Here is a 26,748-nt window from a genome sequence, read left to right as displayed (position 1 = left end):
TAAAGGAACAGAAATAACTATTGCTTTATATGATAGTAATTACAAAAATACCAACATTTTAAAAATCAAATTTAAAGTTTTCAAACCATTTTTTACTTACTTAGAGACATTATTATTACAAATATGAAATAACCCAAAGCAAGTTAAAATGGAGCAATTTTTTTAAAAATTAAATAATCTTAAATAAACCTGTATAATTTGCATTTAAATTTTCCTTAAAGCCACTGCTAAAACATATCATTAAAGGTTTTTTTGTAAATGCTTTCTGATAAATATCTGAATGAAATTGAAGGATAGCGTAATAGCATATATATTGTACATCCTCTCTAAACATACATGTATATATTAGGTATATGTTACTCCGTTGGTTCGTATTCTACTCTGACAACGGAGCTTTCTCTTATTCTGAGTAAGGTCTCTCTCTCTTATTTAGATGCTAAATTTATAGTTCTACTACTAGGCATTATCCTAAATAAAACTATTTCTAGATAAAAAATGGTTGGTCTAATATAAAGATATTTAAACCAAAAAATCCATAAAATTCTGAAACATTCTAAATTAAATATAATTTATTATTTATTGCTGCATTGTATTAAGACTAAATTCAAACTTGCTATATCCGAGGGGCCAAATACCCGGGCTAACAAAACTTTTGTTAATTTTATTTTTTATTTCATTATTCGTAGAAAATTGCCTACAAGACGATGCTACACATGATTTTTTAGAATGGTTAAAAACTGGTTCTAATCTTACCGATTTAGAGCCAAACTTGAAAGTTTTTATTTGCACTTCGAAATAAAAAAAATCGGCAACGAACTATGATTACAGATAGCAAACGGACAGAACACCAGACAGACGGACAGATTAAAGAATTACATAAGAATAAATGAAGCAATATGTGTAAGGAATCTGAATTACGTCATATTATGAAGATGAAAGCACTAAGTAGGTTTATCTCAACCAAAATCATGCAATCAAGTCATACAAAAATATAAAAAATATAACTTTTCAAAATGTAACTCTTAAAGTGGAGCTAGTCTACAATTAGGGTATGTACGTAAGAAAATACATATTTTTAGCTATTCAAAAAATCTAAAATTTCCCCAAAACATGGGTCACAGCCCCCAATCCTTTTTAATAAAGTAGTAAGGTGTTATTAAGGATCTCGAAAATTCCTTTTCAGGTAAGCTTTAACAATGTTTTGAGATGGTTTTAGGCCATTTTTTCCGACCATCACCGTCCCACTCCAAAGGCTAGGGAGGAAGCAACTAATAAAATAATATGAAACAATATGCACGAAAAGGATTAATAATATCATATTAGTATTGACATATTCTGTCTTTTGTTGCATACTAATAAGTCTTTATATTACAGCAAGGTTCTCAACATATATATCTAGCAAAGCACAAAATATCATGGAACGGACATTTTATGAGTTTGTATAGAAGTTGTTCAGTTGTCAATCCTATACTTTTAATTTTCAGGGATCCTAAAGGATAAGATGATGATATGCAAAACAATCCCGCCTGTAGATTACAATTCTTGGTTAAAACGTTACTGCATCAATCTTATTGAACCAACCAATCAAACTCAATAAAAGTCCCCGAAGTTTTTAAGTTAACGAATTAGAAAACGTTATTATAGTAACTTTGGGGCCTAGTGTATTAACTTCCCACTGTCCCCTCCCTCTAGGGACTGTTTTTCTTTGTTTGGGAGGTACCTTTCTTCCAGAATAGTTATAAACCTTTACTAATGCTGGACCAATAAGAAGCTTCAATGTCATTTTAAAAAGGAGAACCAAAACGGTCCAGCAGTTAGCGATATCCTTCACTGACAGACATCCTGTTACTTTTAAATTAGAATAATTGTCTTTAATTCTGTATTTTTATCTTTCTGTACAAATTCAATTGATATTTCATCACCAGTATCATATGTGATCTTGAAAAAAATATTTTTCAGTAGCAAAGGTGTCAGTTCGCCTGTAAGGAAATCCATTAATGAGATTTTTAAGATAGACTTGGGTAGCTTCCACGAGAATTGCGGGTCAGCGTGTAATGTAACATAGAATACAATCAGCTGTGCGCGAAGCTTACCAATCTAAGATTGGCCAAAGGATTCTCACTTCCAGTCTCCGTGTGCATCTGAGTCCTAACTTAAGAGAATCATGGCTACAACAACAACAACAGATAGACTTGGGACGTCCAAGGGGCAGCGTAAAGCGTAAATAAAAAAGCTTTGTCGTCCTTGCGTATAGGATTACCCCCCTCCAATTTTTTTATTTTAATTTTTTACCCAAAATATAAATAAAGGTTGCATGATTATTTACTCCAATATAGTTATACTAGCGGCTACACCCCTAGCATCTAGGGGATAGAAAAATAGCTTAAAACCATCCCGAGACTTAAATCCTAAAACAAAATAGCCGAAAACCACCATAGGACCTATGAGGAGCTTACCTGTAATAGAGAACCCAATCGTTTCAGCAGTTATTGAGATCTTAAGCTTGAGACAAAAAAACCTTACTACTTTATATAATAGGATTCTTGATTTAAAATCTCTTGTCTGAATTCCCAATTTTTGTGTCTCGCTACATTTGGATGTTGCCATCCTTATTTAAATTCCATTTTATGTAAAAGTAGCATTAAATATTTTCTTGCGCATAATTGTATTGTCACAATTTTTCGTCTTTAATGTAAAACATTTTAGCAAAGCAACTCTTTAATTCTTATCCTAATTGTTTGTTTAATTTCGGGTTGTTTTTATTGCTTAGAGCTTATTTTTAGAGCTTCGGATTTATAGATGTTCTTATCCTTGTTAGTAGCGAAGCTACTCTATAATTCGTCCGTCCGTCCGCCCGTCTATCCGTCAGTCCATCTGTCCATCTGTCCGTAATTTTCTCGGCTCCTAAAAAAGATAGAAGACTGAAACTTTTAGGGAATAAATATGTTTACATTCTTCATATTTTCCTTAAGATTCGTCTATTAATTAGGGGGCTAGATCGATTCCTACATTTTTAGATGTTCATGATTTTCTCAACCCATATTCAAAATAAATGGCAGAAGTTTTCAAGTTTCATTAAGATTTGCTTATTGGTTAACCCTTAACGGTCGGGGGGGGGGGGGGCGTCCCCCCATCCGGTTTTTTCTATCTCATTTTCTGTGTGTGAAAGATAAAGAGCCCAAACTGCGTGACTTTTTAAGTGTGGGTATGACACATAACTGAGAGTTGTAATTTTTTTTAATATCTCCATCCTGGCGGGCACAGGATGCCAGCAAACCTGGCAGGGTCATCCAGGTAAAGAGCACAAATATTTTTTTGACTTAAACAAAGTATTTTATCTTGCCAAAATACTAAAATATCCTCTAGTAGTACATCCATATATGAAATACAGGTGTTCAAGTCAATTTCAGGTTCCAGGTATGATCCTGCAGGTCCTGATCCTCCAGGTCTCCAGAAATCTTTAAAAGGCTCCTGTGGCCTTAATTTTTGACTTAGAGACTTCAAATTTTAAACTTAAGCTTTTCTTACATGTCTACATAACGTATTAAAATTTCATAAAGATCCACCGCCGTTTTCACGCCGACCGCCGACTGCGGCGGCTGGCAGCTGCCAAGTACAGCTGCGGCCGCTGAAATTTATATTTTGACATTTCAAATATAAAATTTACATAAAGATAAACATTTTCTGCAAAAAAATTGTTCTTCTAGCTTCAAAAATAAGAAAATTACAGCCGTTTGAAATTTTTAAGTAAAAAAGGACCTAAAAACAAAGGTTGTTAAATAAAAGGGTGAAGGAAGCGAAAATTGACTTTGACTTACTTAAGGTCGGAAATTCATCATAACACAGGGGACTTGTACAAAAAAAATTAGCCCTCTAGCTTTAATAGGAACTGAGATAATATGGGGGGGCGTTGAACGCCCCCCCCCCCCCCCCGACTGATTAAGGTGCGGCAAGGGGCCCGACTGTTAAGGGTTAAGGTGCTAGATGGATTCCTAGATTTTCTTGTCATTAATCTTACAAGGTTTTGTGATTTTTTAGTTTAATGTTTTTTTATGAAACTGCTTTATAGTTCCATTTTTCCGGATATGCATCCATAGTTTTGAGCTTCGGTACTTATGGATGTTGTCATCCTTGTTTTAATTATAAATCCCTAAATATTTATATTCCATAAAGTTTTTATTTGGTATGACGTTTCAATAAGAATTAAGGTATTTAAATGGGTGTAATTTTAAATTTATTATTTACGCATGAAATAGTTTTAGAAGCATAGTTTTAGCCATGTTAGTATTTGTCTATCGATTTCAAACTAAGCAAGGATGTCCAAGTTTTATATTTTTTGAGAGAGTGGTATATAACTGTGGGAGAGACGGGGCGGGATGGTGCTCAATTTTTTTTAAAAATGTACATATGGTAAGGGAGTAATACTTTTACAGGAGTTAAAACACATTTTGGATGTAAAGTGTCAAAATTTACCGGATTTTTTAGCTTTATCTAAAGAGGAAATTATGTGATGTAATTTTCCTATTTTCTGATTAATGATATTTATTCTCTTTCCGATAATTTACATTTTACACTGTAATGTATCAAAAGAAATGTAAAGCTTCGCTTCACTCTAAATTAGATAATTAAATGTTCGCTATTCTTTCTGAGTGTAATTATTTGAGTTTTGCTTTTATTTAAGATGTGTTTCTGTTTCTTGTTGTCATTACATTCATTGGAAACAAGGATGACATTCATAAGTAGCGCAGCTAAAAAAATATATTATGGTTTTTATAAAGGAATCATGAATGTGAAAATCTAGGAATTAATAACATAATAAGCAAATCATAATGAATCTTTAATATCTAAAATATTAAGCCATCTTAAATAGGATTTGAGAAAATTACGAATACTTAAAAATCTTGGAATCGATCTAGCACCCAAATTGATTGACAAATCTTAATGAATTTTGGTGGAAATATGTAAAATGTGAACTTATTTAATTCATAAAAATTTCAGCTGTCTATCTTGAATAGGAGCCGAGAATATCACGTTTTACGTTTCCCCCATTGCGTTACAGACGGACTGACGGTCAGACAAAGTACATTATAGAGTAGCTTCGCTACAAAAAAAAAATTCTTCATAGTTTGTGGCTTTTACACTTGTTGGCAGGGGCGTCCAAGCTTTTTATTTTGGGGGGGGTAAAATTTTTTAGGGGGGGTAAAATGGCGCGGGAAGCGCGCCGCAAATTTTTTTACCCCCCCCAAAATTTTTACCCCGGGGGTAAAATTTGCTTGGGGGGGGTAATTACCCCCCCTGAAATCTGTTGGCAGGGGTAAATTTAGTTTACCCCCCCCAAAATTTACCCCCGGGGTAAAATTTTTGGGGGGGGTAATTTAAATTTTATTAAATATATAGTATTAAAAATTTTTTTTTATTAGAGATTTTTTATTTTGGGGGGGGTATTTACCTCCCCAAAATTGTTTGGGGGGGGGTAAATACCCCCTCCTAAATGGTTGGAGGTGCCTACGGAACACCCAGGGTAGGGGTAAATTTTGAATGGGGGGGGGGGGGGTAAAATGAAAAAAATTTTAGGGGTGCCCCAAAAATCGTTTGGGGGGGGTAATCGCCCCATTACCCCCCCCCCCCCTTGGACGCCTATGCTTGTTGGACTATATTTGTATTGTCTTAATAATAGTATAATTTATATTATATTTAGGATTAGATTGTATCTTTTGTTAGATTAGATTGTTATGTTTAAAATTAGATCTTGTGTAAGTATTTTTGAGTTTGCTGGTGTTACCCTCCTTTGGAGGTACTCAAACAAAATTGTCCTTGTTTTAAATTTCAAAATATTAATTGAAACTTAATATTTGTAAAATAAACATAATTTTATCTGTTTAGTATAAAAGCTACATTATAGTTAGTTTTAATTTAAAAAAATAATAAGAAAAATAGCCTAAAACCACCCAGGGATATTTGAAAATCTTGAAGTCTTTTAAGTTCTTATGTGTTTTATTGGTATGTGTATTGTTGTTCTTGTTTCTACTTAAAATTATTCTTTAAAAAATTACCTTACTTTGAATTTCACTAACAAATTTTGTATTATAATGTACTTTATTTCTATCCTGAAAAAGGACTTGTTTTCAATTTTCTTTACACTTTTAAAACATTTCTTCTTCATTTAGTTTTTAACCAATTTTTTACCCTTCACCCGTTCGAAAACAGAACCCTTATATGATATGGCAGTAGCTGCAATTTAGTTAAATAGCATAATTGGAAATGAAATTTTAATTGATTAAATTCATTGAACATTAGAATAGTAGTCCCTTATCCCTGAATTGCCTCCTAGACGTCAAATATTAACTTAACCTGAACTAAATATGCCGTAATTACGTGTTCTTTGGGTGAAACAAGGACGACATGACACAACAATGAACACTGCAAAGTTTATAAATCCATGATAAAGTTTATAAATCCAAGTATAACAAATAATCACAGTAAATATAAATACATATCTATATCTATAAGATTAAAAGCTTGCCATAGGTACTAAAGCAGACCCACGATCTGCTAAGATAAGAAACATTATTTTTCGTATTCATCAAATTCTGTTTAGCTGTTAAAGGTCAGATTTTTTTTAAATAGAGAAAAACTGACCATTGCATTATACAATATATATACGGAAAATCTCATTTTTTTTTTTTGATTTTATGGACATATCACATATGTATGTACTAGTAACCGATACTATTTGATGTTTTCTTTAAAAATGTAAGAACAAGTAAAATATATCATAACCATTGTCCTACAGAAACTATTTTGTATAAAAGCTGCGCCTCATAAAAAAACACTACTATCGTTATTGTAACCTTATCTTTCCATATTTTTATGAATTGACTGAGCATTTCTTTTAGCGTAGTAAACGTGGAACTTGAAATGATAAGACTAAAAAATTACTTATAAACGTGAATAATATACATGTTAAATATTAAATATGCTGCGCTCTCAGCAAAAGGTGAAGTTATGATTAATTTTTTTTGCTTTTTATTACATGGAAGTAAGGGAAGGAGGAGACATTGATCTGATCATTTTCATGTTCTCCAAAGTTATATGTAATGTTTCCTTATTCGTTATTTTACCAACTTTACAGACTTTTATTGAATTTTGATTGGTTGGTTTGTTAACCACTAATTGTACTCTACAGTTTGTGTATGATCATTGGGGATTGACATCAATTTATCGGCCATTGTCTTATCCCTTTAAATACCTGTTTTTATTAGCATGGCTACTCATTACTCAGCACAGTAACATGCAAAGCCGGACTTACTGACGTTACTAGTTTTACAAAAAATACATAGAGAAAAAATATGATATAAAAGCAAAGAAAACTCTTTAAACTTGGTAAAGCGTGCATTTGACAGACTGCATTGTAAGAATATTTTTTCAATTTTTCAATAAATGAAGAATAGAAATAGGAGAGAAGAACTATAGTGTGAACCCCTTATTCGTAAATCTGACAAAGGAACTCCTCCAGCTGACAAAAAACTTTAAAATTTTTCGAGTATATAATTTCTAGAAAGCTAACTTTATATTAAGGAATTTAACAATTCATAGCTAACTTATTAAAGGATTTGTAATATGCTTTACACTATACTAGAAAATAAATTTTAACACGATATAATTTACATGAGAAAAGCTTTATCTTAAGAAATGCGACTATTTACAGCTGACTCTTTATATGAACAAAATGAAAAAAATATGCCCTTTCCCTTTCCCATATGTGTACAGTGTATAACGCTAGGTCCTGTTGAAAACGTAACAAACGTACTGTTGTATTGATATTTGTTGTTATTTTATTTTTATATAATTTATTTCGAGGTAAACATGAAACAAACTATGAATTTATGTATTTTAAATGTTTATAATAGATACGAATTACGAATTAAAGCTATAACTCATGTACATTTGAAGTCCGAGATATTATTTTTTTGTTTTAATTGAAACTCAAGAAAAAAATATGATTTTATTAACTTAAATTCATAAAGGGATTTTTATTATTTTACAATGATTGCAATAGATGAAGCATATTTATTATTAATGCACAGATAAAACATAGATGTGAAACAACAATATGAAGGCAGTACTTCATGTGATGGACTTGATTCGAGTAAAAGTTGAAAGAACAGCTCTAATTAACTCTAATAAAAAATCTAGAAAACTTCAGTTTAATTCAACCAATGAGATTTCATGTATGCTCCGATGCGATTCATTTATTGGCTCAATCAGACATTCCCTCTCTTTCTTAGTACCTTTATTAAATGAAGAAAGTCTAGATAAAAAAATCTTTTAATTGGACTTAAAGTCAGGGCTAGATTTTAAAAATCAGCTGGAAGTCTGAACCTTACCCAAATATTCAAACCGCTATTTTTCAAAAACTTTCAAAGCATCCAAAGAGGTTTAAATTTGAGGTTTATTTGCGAGCCCTTTCATTTTTAGATTTAAGTCTTGAGATGGTTTTAAGCTATTTTCTAGACCCTCTCTGCCCCTTCAATACAGAGCCCCTACATGCTATAGGGGCGCAAACGCTAATCGATGTTAAATGAGTCATCTAGTATAAACAGATGAATTTCTTGGGATAAAGCTTATCTTTCAGAAATTCTATTGTCCAAAAGGTCATCATACGCTTCAATAAAAGTGTATTAAATGTAAAAAATCTTCTTAAGCTAGTTATAAACTTTTAAATTTCAAATATTATTGTGTCTGATTGGCCATCTAGGGTATTAAATCTATTAATTTCATACTCTGACTATTGAAAAAAAAGGCATTTTACCAATACTATATTATAACCTCATTTTTATTTTAGTTTCTACTCCTTTTGGTTGTTGGAATCTTGATATTATTATCTGTTCTTTTATTGGATGGAGGTTCTGAAACAATTGTTGTTAGGAAACCAAAAAATAAAACATCCCAAAAATCCAATAAAAAACCTATGAAATTACCAGGTAAAACATTACTTTCATAGAAATGACACTTGGTCTTTGTGACGGACAAAATAATATAAAGAGAAAATTCAATAGGTCATAGGAATCGTCAGGAAAAATTTAAGCTTCATTGATTTAATAGAATACAAAACAATGTATAGAAGGGATGGGTATATGTAGATTATATGAAACTTCACCAAATATGTCAGCTTTCTTTCTTAATTATTAGTTCAGGTTTTCATGTTTCCGTGTATGTTTATAGACTGACGGACAGACATATAAAGTAAGTTATAGAGTATCTTTATTACAAAATAAGTTGAGAATCTATTTATTTTATTTTAGATCCCAAACAAAAATATTTTATCAGTCCTGGAGTTTTTTGCCAACACAAATCAAAAGAATTTCGGTAAATAATTTTTGATTATGAATTTAAAAAAAAATAAAAGCAGTTGATAGCGCCCAATATAAAATAACGTCATACGATACAAAGGCCCAATGAGAGGCCAGAATACATTTTACCATAGGTCAATTACAATGGCCTATAATTGGTTGTTGGTATTGTATGACGTCATCTTTTAATAGGCTCTATCAACTGCTTAATTCAAAATTTAGGTTACATGCTTATGCTTACATTTTTTTTATTTTACTGCAGAAAATATTGTTACCTTCAATTTTGATTCAAAATCACATTTTTTAGTTAACAGAGCATCTCAATTAAATTTTTAAAAATTTTATAATAATGTTATTGTTACATTTGTTATACATTTTGATTTTAGGATGGGAGTTAGATTAGAAAACTATTGGGTTCTCTACAATTATTTCCAAGCTAATTTAGATTTTAAGTAAGTATTTTTGTCCCTACAGGGAAATGAACAAAATGGATCTATAACTCAATGGATACTAGAGCTGCAATGTAACTTTTCCTTTTTTTGCTTAATTGAAATACTTTGGGCCTAGCGCATAGAATACCATTAAAAAGTTTACGAATCAAAATCAACAAAATACTAGCAGACAAAAAAATTCAAAAAAAAACTAAAATTAAAACAAGTTTATTTTGGTTGGTTCTATAGCTGGGATAAAAATGATTTATTATCATTTGGATCTTACACCAGATTAACATGTTCTCTAATAAAGTGAAATACCCAGAAGAAGGCTAAAATAACGATCCCCTACCTTCACTACCTTTATTCCTCCCCTCCTCCCTATATGGATAAACGAACTGACCAATAAGTAAGAGGCGAAATAAAATTTTACCCTGTCATAATATCCCCACGTATATTCTACATCCATTGAAATGAAACACTATCAGAAATTGCTATGTTCTATATTTAAATTATTTTGGATTATTTCTATTAAAATGTTAGAAGCAGCTTATAGTGCCTTATAATAAATGACGTTCTACAATACAAATGACGTTGATTAGGCCACTATACATTTTAACATTGGTCGATTAAATCTTTGGTCATTTGTATTGTATGGCGTCATTTTTTATTAGGCTCTAGAGGCTGCTTTTAAATATTATCATTTTTTAGGTGTAATGAAACAATTACGTATACTACTCATGGAGATTTTACATTCTTTGATAATCTGGAACCTTTACTACAAAGGTTAGTAATACATTTTTCAATATGGCTAAAAAATTTTATTCTTTTCTGCTGGGTCAAAACAGATTCTGATAGTAAAGCATCAATAACTATGCCCCTAAAATTATCAAGGTTTATTAAGGGTTTTAATTTTCAATTTGAGTTTTAAAAAGAAAAAGAAATAAACAATTTATATAGGCGATGGGCATTTTTATTGGGAGGTCGTAGATACCCTTCCCAAAAATAGTTAAAAACCTTCCTTGGACTTGTGAGAAGCTTCTCTGTAAAAAAAACAGATCGGTTCAGCAGTAGTGAAGTCAACAGACCAACCTTATTTTGAGTTTTAGAAATGCATTAACATTGGAGGGGTGTGGTTTCTGTAAAGAAAAAAATATTGGTCCAGTTGTTAGTTAAACATACAAACAATCATCTTTTCCAAATGATATAATATTTTAGATGGAAAGGTCCTCTGTCCCTCGCAGTGTATGCTCCTGGGTCAGATTTTGATAAAACAATAAGAGCGATGCAGTTTTACAGGTAGTAGATAGAATCCAAATTTGAGCAGGGCTCTGCAGCCGCACATCAGCCGCGCATTAGCCTCAAATTAAAACCCGCTTTTGAGCAAAAAAAATCCTTAGAAATAGATTGTCTCTTTTTAGCCTTCCAGCTGAATTCTAAAGTTATAATATGATCGACGGTTTTGTTGAGGCTTATATGCGGCTGCCGAGCCCTGATTTTAAGCCACTCCAAATTCAAATTTGTGTTTCTTATTTGAGCCTCTGATCACATACCCAGTGACCTTAAAGGATAACACAATATACGAAACATATATCAACATCAATGAAAATAAACAAAATTACCCCTTCTGTAGATTCCAATTAGTAGTTTAAAAATTAGGACACTACTATTTTGGAACTAACAAAACAAAATTGATTAAAAATACAAAATGTTTTTGAGCCAATGAATTTGATATAGGGGTTATTGCCCCTCCAATTAAAATAATTATTATAATATCTAAATAAATTATTTTATTGAGTATTATCAGTCCATATATATATTCTTATTTAGAGAGTGTACAGGCAGTACACTTGTTAAAGATTATGTATCAGCCCACATATATTTTCTATTTAGAGAGTGTACAGGCAGTACACTAGTTAAAGATTATGTATCAGTCTACATATATTTTCTATTTAGAGAGTGTACAGGCAGTACACTTGTTAAAGATTATGTATCAGCCCATATATATTTTCTATTTAGAGAGTGTACAGGCAGTACACTAGTTAAAGATTATGTATCAGTCTACATATATTTTCTATTTAGAGAGTGTACAGGCAGTACACTTGTTAAAGATTATGTATCAGTCTACATATATTTTCTATTTAGAGAGTGTACAGGCAGTACACTTGTTAAAGATTATGTATCAGTCCACATGTATTTTCCTATTTAGAGAGTGTACAGGCAGTACACTTGTTAAAGATTATGTATCAGTTCACATATATTTTCTTATTTAGAGAGTGTACAGGCAGTACACTTGTTAAAGATTATGTATCAGTCCACATATATTTTCCTCTGGGAGATTTTCCACACAAAGTTCCCACACAGAAATCAATCAATGAGATGGTAAGATTTTAAATGCCTTATATTAATGGATATATTATTACTTGGATGTTGCACCAGATTTTCATGTTCTGTAATAAAGTGAAAATGTAGCTGAAAAAATAATGATCCCCCATCCATCCCTTTCCCTCCTATTGGATGAGAAACTGACCAATAAGTGATTTTTTGTTAGCAACCTAAATTTACGACAGTTTTTCTCCTGTCATAATATGCACGTATATTTACATCCATATTTGTTAGTAGAGAAAAGGAATTATTAGCGCAGTTACTCCTTAACTAAAGTCAGTCCGACTGTCTGTATCTTTCTCTCCCCTTGTGTGTTGATATGTTCATATTGATCTGTATATTAGATAGGGAATCGACCATAAACAATTTTGTTTTTGGTTTTCAGGGGCGATTTCTCTTGGGAGGATGGAAATACTTTTTTATGACCCCCCCCCCCATGGAGCTTTAGAAAAGGAGAAAAATATCGGCTCATATCCTGTGCTAGAGACAATTGGAAAAACTACACTGGCATCATGTTATTTACATATATATTACGCTGTACAAACACACAAAAAAACGTTAATCTTGTGTGAGCTTTCCTATGATTAAATATAACCTTCCTTGTTTAATTTAGCCAGTTGATTGTTCAATTGTACCTGAATATGATGAAAGTTTTATGACATACAGAAAAGAAAGGGATATGGTGTATCCAGTTAATGTTGCCAGGTAAATATTATGCGCTGGTTAGCCTGGGTAGATTAGTAATGGTATTAATCACTCTATTGGTAAATCGGTTAGCGAGACAGACAGACATACATACAGATAAATATCTTGTTACTTTATTATATTGTCTCTTCTTTTAAGATTTTTCATGATAAATTATCCTCTGAAATACAACTCACTCATGTTGTTATCCTTATTTAAATTAGATGAGCATTGCCGACTAGATGAAAGACACTATAGGTTACGGATCAATTTAACAAATGTATTAGAGCTTTACTTAAACAACTTTATAATTGTTGAATCTAATGAAATATCCAAAAATCAAATAAAAATTTTTCTCGTATTCATTCGAATCCGGTGGATAGGAACCGGTTCTCATCCATACGAAAAAACTATGTCTAGCATCGTATTATATCCAGTTTTCTACGAATATAGAAATGTACAATCATAAGATTAAAACTAGTTTTTTTAGCCGGTGCCTTCCGCACCACGGGGCTAAAAAAAACTAGTTTTAATTTTAAAATTGTACATTCTATATCCGCGGAAAGCCGTTTATAATACGATACGAGAAATAACTATTCTCGTATTCATTCGAATCCGGTGGATAGGAACCGGTTCTCATCCATACGAAAAAACTATGTCTAGCATCGTATTATATCCAGTTTTCTACGAATATAGAAATGTACAATCATAAGATTAAAACCAGTTTTTAGCCGGTGCCTCCGTCACCTCGGGGCTAAAAAAAAATACTTTTAATCTTATAATTGTACATTCTATAACCGCGGAAAGCCGTTTATATATTATTATATACGAGATATAACTATTATTTCTAATGTCACAATGTTTTATTGTGGTTTTCTTATTTTGGCTGAAAGTCTTAAAACTGATGCTTAACTGATATGTATAATCAGGAATGTAGCCCGGGAAACAGCACAGACATATTTTGTTTTTCCATCAGACATAGAACTTTACCCCAGTCCTGGTCTTATTCCAAACTTTCTCAAGATGGTTTGTTTTAAGTATTTTTAAAAGCAAAGCTTTTCAATATTTTTAGGTTTGGTCCGTCCTTCTGTATCATATAGATCTTATCGTAAAGTAAGTCATGTTAGAATTGTCCTATTGATTTTATTTTACGCTATTCTTCTGGCTTCCTTCCCTAGATACTAGAGGCGTAGCAACTAGTATTCAATAGTAGTAAATTGGGGTTAAAAGCAGAGAAATTACAAATAGATTGTAAATTAGTTTTATAAACAGGCATTTTCATTTGTTGGCTTTAAAGAATTTTATGAAAACTTGATTGATAGGTACAAACTAACAGTGTTCAAACTTCAACCAACTATTTAATTCTGTTATATTAAAGATCGCTATTAGGGTTGGCAATGTACAACAATTTATCAGTCATTAACTTATCCCTTGTATTAATCCCATTATATAAAGTAGTAAGCCTTTTTTGTCTGTAGCAAAGGATCTAGCTAATCGCTGAACAGATAAGGTTCTTCCGTGCAGTGAATCTTCTTATAGGTCTATGGAAGGTCTATAACTATTTGGATTTTGAGGGAGTGAATCTCCAACCCCACAAGTTTAATCGTATCGTACTTAGAAAATAATCCTCTCCTAAAAATTAACATTGTTTCTTTTTCCTTTTATAACTAAAATTAAAAGTGAAGGGATAACTAACCCTCCCCCCCACACACACTCACACACATTCCCTCGAGTCCCATAGAAGCCACTAGGGGCGCAGCCGCTAACATTCACTAAAAATGTGTTTGTTTTTAGATTGCCAATGATTCTAGTTATAAAGGATCAAGAAGGGTGTATGTGAGTTCTATTTTTGAAATTGAAAAGGATCACCAACTTCCCAATACAAAGGTATTTATTTTACAATGCTAATATTATTATGTAGGTCTGTAGATCTGTCTTAACCCTCTATGGATGAGGTGAATTGGGGAGAGGGGGGGGGGGCCGGGCCCGGGGGGTATGGAATATTTCACCCCTTAGGTTCATTGGGTACTAAATCAGCAACAAGAATTTATGCATACCTATTTTTTACCTTTGCCAAATTAGGGCTATCAGAAAAATTGTGCAATCAATGCAGTAACAGTTGGTTAGTTGTTTGTTAGGAGCAAGGGAATCTAAGTGTCTAGATTTTGGCTTGATAATGCAAGTCAGTCAACATAAAATTCCTCTATAATTTTAGGTACTGTGGACACTGCAGCGTCAAACGTCTAGTACGTCCTTTTGTCGTATGAGTTCGAATCGTAGTCAAAATCTTTTTATAGATAAGGCCATTAATAATTGTATCTACTGCTGCTATATTACATTTGGGACAATAATAGTTAAAGAAAGACCCAAAACAGTCGCATTATTAAGCATACTTAGAATTCTTCAGACAAACGCCGTTGAATCAAAGGGTTGTGATAATCTGCAATGTTAATTAGTGGCTTAAAATCACACCTATTGTTCTAGCCCTATCCTGCGTTGGCATCAACTATTACAAAAGTTTTAATTAGTTTTAACTTTTTTAGAATGAAGTAATTGAATTATTGAAAAACAAGACAATGATATTTTTCCATGCCAAGATTTGCCCGTCTTGCCACAAAGTTCCATTTCAAAAGGTAAATCAAGAAAAGATTAGATTTAAACACTATAGGGGGAAGAGGTTAAATAACTGTATTTTCCCTTACCGAGGACCCTGTGTCGACTTTCAATTGAGTCTTTGAAAATCAACCAATAGTGTCGGGAATATTAACACCGCAAATCGATCTATTATTACTTGGATGCTGCACCAGATTTACGTGTATTCTGATAATTGATAAAGTGATGCTCACAACTGGCTTAAATAACTATACCTCCCATCCACCCGCTTTACCACATCACATACCCTAGTACTGGTTGAACAAACTAACCAATAAATGAGGTAAGACAAGCTAAATTGATGAAAAATTTTCCCCTGTCAATATATCCACATATGTCCTATAGGCATTGTGTGGTAATACGACACCCAGACGGACAGGCCGGTTACAGAGTTGCTTCGCTGTGACTTATGATAACAAACCCCCTGCACTAATCTTATTATATCACCATCTATCTCATGACCGCTGTTGACCCCGCACCCAGCGGTCAAACTGACCTGCCTAAATGTGGGGAGGGGACTCAAACATGCAACTATCACGAGTTCCTCACGCGCTTATATAACTGGGAGGCGTTGCCTCCCCTTTTACCACCGCTGCCCCCACAGCCTGTCTACCGTCGGGAGCTAAGCCCTAGCGCCCCACACCCCCTTCAAACCTAACCATTGTTCTAATCTGTTGTATATATATAGTAAACATAACTTGTAAATATTATTCAGTTTAAATATATAATTTCTGTATGATTGAATCCTGCTTGTTTGTTTGGTAGAATAATTAAAGGCTAGGGCTCGTTGAATCCGAACTCGTTACCCCGTGGGCCGAGAACGCTCGGCTTACCAGAACTTGGTGTCAGCGTGTTTCAATCGAGCCTTACAGAAACTAGCCTATTCTACCTCTGATTGGACCCTTTGGCAAGTAAGGGGACAATCAGCCGCCAACTGACCCGTGAGACGGCCTTTTTAGGTCAAATTTCCATCATTTTGAACGCAATATGTGGGCCTCTGGCCTACGGCAAGCAGATTTAGCCTGCTAAAAGCGCCAGTTAAGACGCTTTTTCCGTGTCGTGTAGGAGTAGCGCTAGGTGCGCAGCCGCGGCAATCGGATAATTTAGCTCAGACGGCTACAGAACTGAGTCTAAATTGGCAAGTGTAGCTGGGACAAGCCCCAGGACACCCAGGCCAAATCTACGAGACAGACAGCTGGGTGCTGGTCTCCCTAAGAAGGCAATGTGTGGCTGCGAAGCTTCAGCACACAAGTAAGCCCTACCGCTGCGACGGATAGCAGATTTTGAGCCACAGGCACGGCAGGACGGGACATTCCCTGCCGCTGCCTCCCAGGATTCGAACCCGAGGCGCTGCAGGACGGGCCATTCCCTGCCGCCATTTTCGGGATTCGAACCAGCGGCGCTGTAGGACGGGTCATTCCCTACCGCCGTCACCCCTCTGAACCTTGCAGGACGGACATTCCCTGCTGCCAGTGCTTCCAGAATCACACCTAGAGCTCCTAGTGATAACAACACATAAGTGTGTATAAATGTCAACCAAGTGATAAAAATAAATATAAAATTGTTGACCAAGTGATAATTAATAAGCTCTAGTGATTCGAAGCTACAGTCTAAGCCACCATGGTAAGCGATACCACCATAGCTGCGGTTCGGCCACCACCAAAGTTTCTGCCAACCCCAGCCGAACGAGAGGCCCCCTTGTCTCAAGGGCAGGACCTCCACTTCCCCTGCCATGTCAGGGTGAGGTTTCCTACCCCTGACCCTGCCCAGCATGTACAGGTTGATGCCATGATTGATTCTGGCAACCGTGTACCAGGGTCTGCTGTAATTTCTGAGCACCTCATGCACGCGATGGGCGTGCAACGCATGTTGATTCCGGACAACACCCAGATCCTGACTGCTAATGAGGAAGGCCAGCCCCTCCAGGTAATAGGAAAGTTAAAAGAGTTATATATGGCAGTCTCACACACTCTTATACTCCATCTATACCACGTGACTGTGGTCCGGAACCTCTCACACCCTCTGAACCTAGGAGGGTATTTTCTCAAGGAGTTCGGAACTAGGCTCTGTTTCGACATGCAACCACCTTGCTTGTGGGTGCGTGGGGAGTTTATCCCACTCCGTGGCGTCCCCATTGACCGGGAGACAGCCGAGAGAGAGCTAAGTTATGAGGGGCCCCTGCCCGGCCCCCTGCCTGAGCAGCCGCGTGTGGTTGAGAAAGGCACACACTGGGTGGACGCTGAGCTCAACGCACACAAGGGAGCTAACCTGCTAGCCATGGGGTTGCCCCCAGTGCCCAAGGTGCCGAGGGAGAGCCTGCCAACAACGTTTCCTGAGATTGCCAGCCCTCCAGAACCCATCTTCTCCGCCGACACCTTTATCAACGGCCAGCCGTGTCCACCTGGCCCCCTCTACCTGGGACCTCCAGCCAGTCCACCAGCTAAGCCCGAGTCCAGACCCGTCAAGTCGCGGTCTGATGTACCCGGAGCCACGCTCAACTCTCAGGCCCCAGCCTCTCCCGGCGCCGTGCCCGTCAAGTCGCGGCCGGACGCCCACGGAGCCAAAGCTGGACCCAGCACTTTGGCCTCTCCCAGCGCCGAGCCCGTCAAATCGTGGCCGGACGCCCTCGGAGCCACGCCTGGCTCCGACACGTCAGCCCCTCCAGAAGCCGAGCCCGTCAAGTCGCGGCCGGTGGGTCCCGGAGCCAAAGCTGACCCCGCACCAGCCACGTATAGGCTAAGCGCTGTCACTCCAACTGATGGCCAGCCACCCCAGCTCCGCACAGCCAAGCGGGTGGTCCTGCCTGGCCGCGGGGTTATGGCGGTCCCTGTTGAGCTAGTAGGCCATCGCACCAAGGATGCCATCCAACTAGCTGCCCCAGAACAGAGGTTTGGGGAGGATCTTGTTATTCCAGAGGGCCTGTATGCCCACAGGCCTGGCTCTGCCACTGTGTTTAGAGTACTGGTGGTCAATGAAGGGGAGGTGCCCCTCTTGCTGGATGCTGGCCTCCCAGTGGCAGGGGAGCTGGTCAAACCTGACATTCTAGAGGTCTCTGATACGCCTCCCCCGCGTCTCCACTCGTTCCAAGAACCTGCTGAGCCTATAGACATGCAGGAGTTGTGGGAGGCCCTGGAGATGGAAGACAATGAGTTCCTACGCAAGGACCCCTTGCTCAAGAAGGAGGTCTGGACTATGTTGTCCGAATACAGGGACGTCTTCTCCAATTCTACCCCCGGCTGCACAGATGTGGTTGAGTTGCAGCTGCGCCTCAAGCCAGGGACCCAGCCGATCCGCCAGAGATTTATGGATCTGAACCCGCGGCAAGAGGCTGAACTGGAGAAACAACTGGACACCTGGCTACAGGAGGGAGTTATAGAGCCGTCAGACTCCGCCTGGAGCAGCCCCCTGGTGCCCATCAAGAAGAAGGACGGGAGCACCCGCTGGGCCGTCGACTACAGAGCCCTCAACAAGTGTCTGGAACTGGACAGCTACCCTCTGCCTAGGATCCAGCAGTTGGTGGAACGAGCTGGCGGGCACCGTGTCTACAGTGCTTTAGACGCGGTGGCCGCATACTACACCATCCGTGTGTCCGAGGACAGCCGGCCCTGCACCGCCTTCACCACCCCCAAGGGCTTGTATCAATGGAAAAGGATGCCCTTTGGCCTGGCTACGGCACCGTCTGTCTATTCCAGGTTTATTGCAGGGGTCCTAAACCCACTAGGCACAGCCAACCTCCAGTCATACCTTGACGACGTCCTGACCTTCCACCAGGATACCTGGGCCCACCTGGCCAGGCTCCGAGAGGTCTTGGAAGCCCACCGCAGGGGAGGGATCCGCCTCAAGCCAGCCAAGACCAAGCTGTTCCGATCCAAGGTAGATTATCTGGGCCACACCCTCAGCCGTGAGGGGATAGCCATGCAAGAGGACTATATTGACCGTATCTTGGACTGGCCAGCCCCTAGCACCCCCAAGGATTTGCTGGCGCTGCTGGGGTTCTTTGGATACTACCGCCTGTTCATCCCAGAGTATGCAGACCTCACCTACGAGATGAATCGACAGAAGACGGCCAAGGCCCTAACCTGGACGCCTGAGATGGAAGCCCAGCTGCTGCAACTCAAGGACAAGTTCCGCAAGGCCCCCATCCGAGCGCCGCCCAGGTTTGATTTGCCAGCGGTGTTCCAGCTCACCACAGATTTCAGCAGCCGCGCCATCTCTGCCATACTGAGTCAATGTCAGGATGGCAAGGAGAGGCTGATTGCCGCCGTGGGGCGCAAGACAACCAACCCTGAGACGCGCTACCCGTCCTGGAAGGGAGAGATGGCCGCCATTATGTATGGGATCCGAAAATTCCACGGCATCTTGTCCTACCGCAGTTTCCAGATCAACACTGATTCCTCTGCCTTGCTACAGATGAAATCACTGAACACATCCACAGGGATGGTGGCCCGCTGGCAGGAGGAACTAGCGGCCTTAGACTTCACCGTCTGCCACAGGCCTGGCACCCAGAATACCAACGCCGACGCCCTCAGCCGCCGGGAAGATGCCAACATGCCAACGGCTAGCGCCGAAGAATTAGCAGAGCAGGCTGAGTATATCCACAACCTTTGCCAGCTAGGGGAGTCCGCAGCTAGCCGGCCTCCTGCCGCCCGACTGGATCCAGCTAGAGTATTGGAGGCCCAGACACAGGACCCCCTCCTGCTCCGTGTCCGCCAATGGGTGGCTGATGGCAAAGCCCCAACCAAGGCTGAGCTGCGTGGCAAGGAACGAGACGAGCAGCAGTACGCCAGCCGCTTCCCAGCCCTGGGGCTTGACGAGCATGGCTGCCTCACCACCACTGACCAGACTCTGACAGGAGAGAGGACAAGATACCTGCTGCCTTCGGCCCTCCAGCAGGACGCGTTCTTTCTAGCCCATGGGACCCCCATGGCTGGGCACTTTGGGATGGATGCAACTATCGCCCGCGTTGCCATGCACTTCTGGTGGCCCAACCTGGCCCGTGACGTCCGTCTGATGGTACAAACCTGCCCTGAGTGTGTCCAGAAAGTTACCAAGGAGAGGCTGAAGCAGGGGATCCACGTGCCCTCCCGCCAGGGGTATCCACAGCAAGTCCTATTCATCGACCTGGTGGGGCCACTGCCAGAGACCCCAGCTGGGAACCGCTACATCCTCACCTGCCAAGATGGATTCAGCCGGTTTGTCAGCCTCTACGCCATCCCCAACAAGCGCACCCTCACGGTGGCTGAAGCCCTGTTGCACCGCCACCTGGCCACGTTCGGATGCCCCCTGAAGATCCATTCCGACAATGGAATGGAGTTTACCGGCCAGGTATTCCAGGAACTGGCCTCCAGGCTTGAGATTGGCCTGACACATCCACCACCCTACAACCCTCAGTCCAACCGAGTGGAAAGGTTTCATAGGACGCTCAACACAGGCATGCGCCTGTTCCTAGACAGAGACGATAACAACTGGGAGCCCCATCTGCCTGCCATCGCCTTCGCCTACAACACCAAGGCCTGCAGATCCACTGGCGTGACCCCGTTCCTGGCCTTCTTTGGGAGAGAGGCCAAACTTCCAGTGGACATGGTGCTACGGCTGCCAGAGACCGAATATACGTCAGTTCCAGCCAACGTCCAAGCTATCCTGCAGCGCTACTATGCAGTGTATGATGCCATCCAGCAGAAGGAGGAGGGAGCCATCCGGAGGAGCGCGGCAGCTTACGAAGGCACGGCCAAGTATGAAGTTGGAGACTTGGTCTGGTACCTGGCCCCCCGCCTGGTGCCAGGGAAGGCAGCCAAGATTACCAAGAGATGGACTGGCCCCTGGAAAGTAGTGAGGCAAGCTACAGAAGTACATTATGTCATCAAACCTGCCTCCCCAGTCGCCAGGATCTCAGAAGTTACCGCGCATGTAGGCCGACTGCGCAAATACACTGGAGATGTGACTGCCCACCAGATCCCAGCAGACATCCAAGTTGATATGGACGGCGACGAGGATGCCACCGAGCTGCCAGTTGGAGCGGCGGCGCCCGCAGCTAGCGACCCAGGACAGTTCCCAGTACACCAGCCAGCCGCAGCCGCCCCACAGCCTAGCGGCCAGGATCGTGACCCAGTAGAAGAGAACCTGCAGGAGCCGCCCAACGAACCACCGCCGCCGCCGCCTGCTCCAGAGCCACCCAGAGATGCCATCTGGAATCCTGACGCGGACATGGAGAACCTGCCAGCCAGCAGCGAGCCTGTAGGAGAAGAACCAGCCACTGCGATGGAAGAGGCCGCCCCAGAAGACGAAGCTGAAGCCATGTGCCCCCTGTTGATGACAGCCATCCCCATCCGGGTAGGAGCTAGGAGACCAAGCAACCTGAACCAAGCAGGCGCCCCCATGGAGTTCTATGCGCCCTCTGCCATCGTCATTCCCCCCTTAGGAACCACCAGAGTCAGCCTAGGCCTCCGTGTCCAGTTACCAGCTGAGGCCGAGCTAATCCTGCAGACGAGGCAAAATTTCCAGCGGCGGGGCTTGGCCGTCGCCAACCCACGCCTAGAGGCCAACCAGGAGCTGACAATGCTGATATCCAACCACAGTCAGACCGAGCAACGCGTGTCCCGGGGAGCCTGTGTAGCCCGAGCTGTCCTCCATCGAGCTGTGCCCCAAGAAGAGCCTGTCCTGCGCCGGCATAGGCTGTCGTATCCCCAGGTTCAAGGCCTGGTGGCTCGGGAGCCACGCAACCCTTGAAGGGGAGGTTGTGGTAATACGACACCCAGACGGACAGGCCGGTTACAGAGTTGCTTCGCTGTGACTTATGATAACAAACCCCCTGCACTAATCTTATTATATCACCATCTATCTCATGACCGCTGTTGACCCCGCACCCAGCGGTCAAACTGACCTGCCTAAATGTGGGGAGGGGACTCAAACATGCAACTATCACGAGTTCCTCACGCGCTTATATAACTGGGAGGCGTTGCCTCCCCTTTTACCACCGCTGCCCCCACAGCCTGTCTACTGTCGGGAGCTAAGCCCTAGCGCCCCACACCCCCTTCAAACCTAACCATTGTTCTAATCTGTTGTATATATATAGTAAACATAACTTGTAAATATTATTCAGTTTAAATATATAATTTCTGTATGATTGAATCCTGCTTGTTTGTTTGGTAGAATAATTAAAGGCTAGGGCTCGTTGAATCCGAACTCGTTACCCCGTGGGCCGAGAACGCTCGGCTTACCAGAATTGCTCCAAACTTTTTAATTATCTTATCGAATCATACAGAAGTTTCAATTATAAAACTAGAATAAGTATTATAAATAAACCCTCTCTTGTGAAAAAAATCTGGAAAAATCCTATTATTTTCAATTTTCCTATCCGCGGAAATTTGCTTATTATTTAGATGAATAACTATAATTGTTTAGGAATGGCTAACATCAGAAATAGCGGATGGTATGAATACAACAGCTATGGCTAAGAGACATGGAGAATTTAACCACTGGGAGCCAATATACATTGGTACTAATAATGTAAGTAATTAAAAATATGATTATGTTGAATAGTATCAAAGAAGTTTGAAATTAATAGTATAAGCTGAAATAAAGCTACTAATTGCTGAACAAATTTACTATGAATTTGTTATTATCAGACATCATGATGAGTAAGACAGAAGGACATTTAGATCTATAAGTCGGATCTATATTTTAACATATGAACTGCATTACAGATTTTTTTGGTGGGAGAAAAAAAACAACATTTTGTTGTAATTCGTAACAAAACCACCACCCAAGGATTTCCTTGTCAATCTTTTATTTCTAATTTTAACTTTAAAAGCATAGCAATGATTTATTTAAAGCAGTCATACCGCCTAGTGTTTTTCTAAGTGACAGAGTAAGCCCTAGCTGTGGGACTGGGTGCCGACCTTTTGTATAATGTTATATTGTTGTAGTAATGATATTTTTGTTCTCCACTTAACCCACCTTTATTTATTCAGGAGCCTTGGTATGACGAGCGTTTAAGCTGGGAGGGAAGATCTGATAAAATGACACAGGTTTCTACCATCTTTATATAAAAGTAACAGGATGTTTATCCTTTTGTGTGACTTTCTGTCTGTAATGAAGGATCTCGCTAACCCCTGAACCGATATGTTTCTCTTTAAAAGTGAAGCTTCTATGTAATAGATTCAGGGAATATTTATAACTATTTGTGGGAGGGCAGTCCTGCAACCTCCCAAGAGAAATTTCTTCTAGACAAAAATACACTCCTCTTCCTCATTTTTTTTACTTTTCATGTGAAAAAAATTAATGTGAAGGGTAGCCTAACCCTTCCACCCTTCCCTCAAGAGGCCCTTAACGGTCCATAATCCAGCAATTTAAGTCAACTTGAATGTTGAAGTTAATGAAAAATTTATATTTTTGGAAGATAAAATGAATTTCAGGATCAAAGTATCAAAGTTTGAAAGGGGATATGAAAGGGTAATAAATGAAGTTGGTTGAAAAAAATCCTTAATTTACAAATGTTTGCCAAAATCCTGGTCCCTATGTATGTTGAACAATTGGTGAAAATTTTACTTTTGGACCTTATTAATATATTATATTTAAGGCATACAAGTTATGTTTGTTGGATTATGAGTTTCATATTCTTGATAACTCATTCTTAATTCATAGGTAAGTTTTCGGGACAGCGAATAGTGATATGAGTGACGTCATAAAAAATTACATCTATTATCCATCACTTTATAGGGGTTTCCTTTCCCACTTCTCCTCTCATCCTTCCCTTTTAGACGTATTTTTATGACGTCACACATGACACTTTCTGCTGTCCCTAAGTTTTCTTTTAAATGTTTTTAGTGATTAAGAATATCTCATTCTCTCCCGGAGCCCTTTTTAAATTCCATATTTCTCCCGGAAACCTTTGATAATTTCCATTTAACTCCTGGAGACCCTTATTTTGGAATATTAATTATTTTGATAATAAAATTCTAGGCTACGAAATTTTACCTAAATAAAATAAGGATAATGCCCAATCCCATTGTTTTTTATGAAAATTTTACAATATAAAATAATTATGTTATATAAAGGGGGGGGGGGGGGTAATGCAACCATCTTGTAATCAATGATTAAATGGCACTTATAATCCGAATTTCGTTACGAAACTTGGTATGCATATTTTTCATAAATTAAACAAAAAGTTGAAAAAGTAACACATAACAGCTCGACCGTTTAGCCGTTTTTTGGCTATATTTAGGGCAAATTTGTCATAAATTACGTAGGAATCAACCTTTTGAAACATATTTTTGCTTTAAATCATGTGAAATGATACCAAAAACTATTTTTTCCATTTCTAGTACCATGTTTTTTTTGTGCTAGAGTCAGTTTGATTTTTTACGCTTTCACACAAAGTTTCTTTTTGAGCATTTTTTTTTTTTAAATAAATTGAAAATAAGGGGGGTGGGTGTAAGTTTTTTTTTGTTTGTTTATTACTTAAGGTTAGGTTAAGTAATGTACTTTATACCCTCTCTGGGTTAGAGCACCGCAGGCAGCAGAGTTAGAGCCCTTTGTTGTTCAACAGGAAGTTTGTGTAATAGCACCCATTATTGTTATTGTTTATTAAAAGTAACTATTTCTATTTATTTTAGGCCTGGTATTAAACTCTTTAATGATATCAAACATTTGGTTGAAAATAAAAGGGTAACAATTTGTATTTCATAAATGCACAATTAAATATTTTGACTAGTGGCAAAGTTGTAGGCAAGGTATATGACTTATATTTTGTTTTATATCAATGTAATGTCATTAGTAGAATAAGGTTATATTGTAGTTTAAGGATTTTTAAGACTAAGTAATGTCACCATTCAAAATCCATTTTATACTATTCATACAACGTTTCAAATTAAAAGTTAAAGCTTTAATTTGCATAAAAATATCATTAATATGGACTTTAGATAATTGAAATTTAAGGTGGCTAGTCAAAATTTCTTCCTGCGGAATACTGTAGTTCCAGAAGTAAATAAAGAATATGGGACAAGAACAGAATGTAAAATGTTTAGATAATGAATCTATAGTATAGATGTATAACCAGACAACTACTTGGACCCCCCTGTTGGGAACCTTTTTCGTCTGCCAGCAAATTGCTTTCTGCTCTTGTGTAGCGATAATTTTCCCACGCTATTGGTTGATTTTCAAAGACCTAATTGAAAGTCGGCACATGGTCCTTCCCTAATTTGACCCATTCCTCCTCTATGGTTTTACTCTAATCTTTAGATAATATTGTATAAGGGTGCTAATCAGTATATGTGTTATTTTTTGTTGCTCTTTACAACTTCTGACTAATTTTAGTGCCCAGCAAACACAGAAACAAAACCCATCCCCCTTACTTTTAAAATAACTATTTTTGCACCTTTCGGGGCCTCTACCTTACATGCCACCTGCTTCCCTGTAACCTAAACTAACCATAACTAAGGTTAAAATACTGACATTTAAAAAAACACACACCTCCCCCCAAATTGAATTTTCCACCCTTCAATAAAATGATTTTAAATGCAGGATTCGTCGTTGTTTTTTAAAATATTAGTTTCTTAATTTGTGAATGTGATCTCAATTTACTGTAAATAAGAATACGTGTTTCTAAAAATTTCTCTATTTATATGGTTTTAACTTATAGTTTCTTGTTATTTTTATGTGTTAATCAGGGGCGTCCAAGCTTTTTTTTTGGGGGGGGGTAAAAATTTTTTTATGGGGGGGTAATTCGGTTTTGGGGGGGCTAAAATGGCGCGCGAAGCGCGTCGCAAATTTTTTTTACCCCCCCAAAAATTTTTACCCCGGGGGTAAAATTTGCTTGGGGGGGGGGGGTAATTACCCCCCCTGAAATCTGTTGGCAGGGGTAAAATTTGTTTACCCCCCCCCCAAAATTTACCCCCGGGGTAAAATTTTTAGGGGGGGTAAGTTAAATTTTATCAAAAATTTAGTATTAAAAATGCGCGCGAAGCTATTTTCTATTTTGGGGGGGGTATTTACCCCCCCCAAAATTGTTTGGGGGGGGGGGGTAAATACCCCCTCCTAAATGGTTGGGGCACCCCCAGGGTAGGGGTAAATTTTAAATGGGGGGGGGGGGTAAAATGAAAAAAATTTTGGGGGCACCCCCAAATTCGTTTGGGGGGGGGGGGGTAATCGCCCCATTACCCCCCCCCCCTTGGACGCCTATGGTGTTAATAGTTTATTTTTATTTCATTTGTCGCTAAAATGAACCAATCACGCATTTTCTTGTC

At 38.8% G+C, this 26,748-nt stretch overlaps 1 protein-coding gene across 1 annotated transcript; it reads left to right on the top strand.

Annotated features, from left to right (window-relative positions):
• Nucleotides 1-6,837: 6,837 nt before the first annotated feature.
• LOC145329658 (beta-1,4-glucuronyltransferase 1-like) lies at nucleotides 6,838-26,143 on the top strand. The gene is made up of 16 exons (XM_080174001.1): nucleotides 6,838-6,997; nucleotides 8,846-8,984; nucleotides 9,306-9,369; nucleotides 9,740-9,805; nucleotides 10,496-10,570; nucleotides 11,003-11,083; nucleotides 12,058-12,166; nucleotides 12,783-12,874; nucleotides 13,783-13,879; nucleotides 14,648-14,740; nucleotides 15,397-15,486; nucleotides 22,907-23,011; nucleotides 23,476-23,532; nucleotides 24,084-24,148; nucleotides 25,120-25,171; nucleotides 25,442-26,143. Exons 1-16 carry the CDS (start codon nucleotides 6,977-6,979, stop codon nucleotides 25,532-25,534), a joined length of 1,299 nt encoding a protein of 432 aa, XP_080030127.1. The 5' UTR covers nucleotides 6,838-6,976; the 3' UTR covers nucleotides 25,535-26,143.
• Nucleotides 26,144-26,748: the final 605 nt, after the last annotated feature.

Source organism: Acartia tonsa, chromosome 10 (assembly GCF_053477335.1).
Source record: "Acartia tonsa isolate MP-2025a chromosome 10, ASM5347733v1, whole genome shotgun sequence".
NCBI lineage: Eukaryota > Metazoa > Arthropoda > Copepoda > Calanoida > Acartiidae > Acartia > Acartia tonsa.
This window is presented reverse-complemented; position numbering and strand designations above follow the sequence as displayed.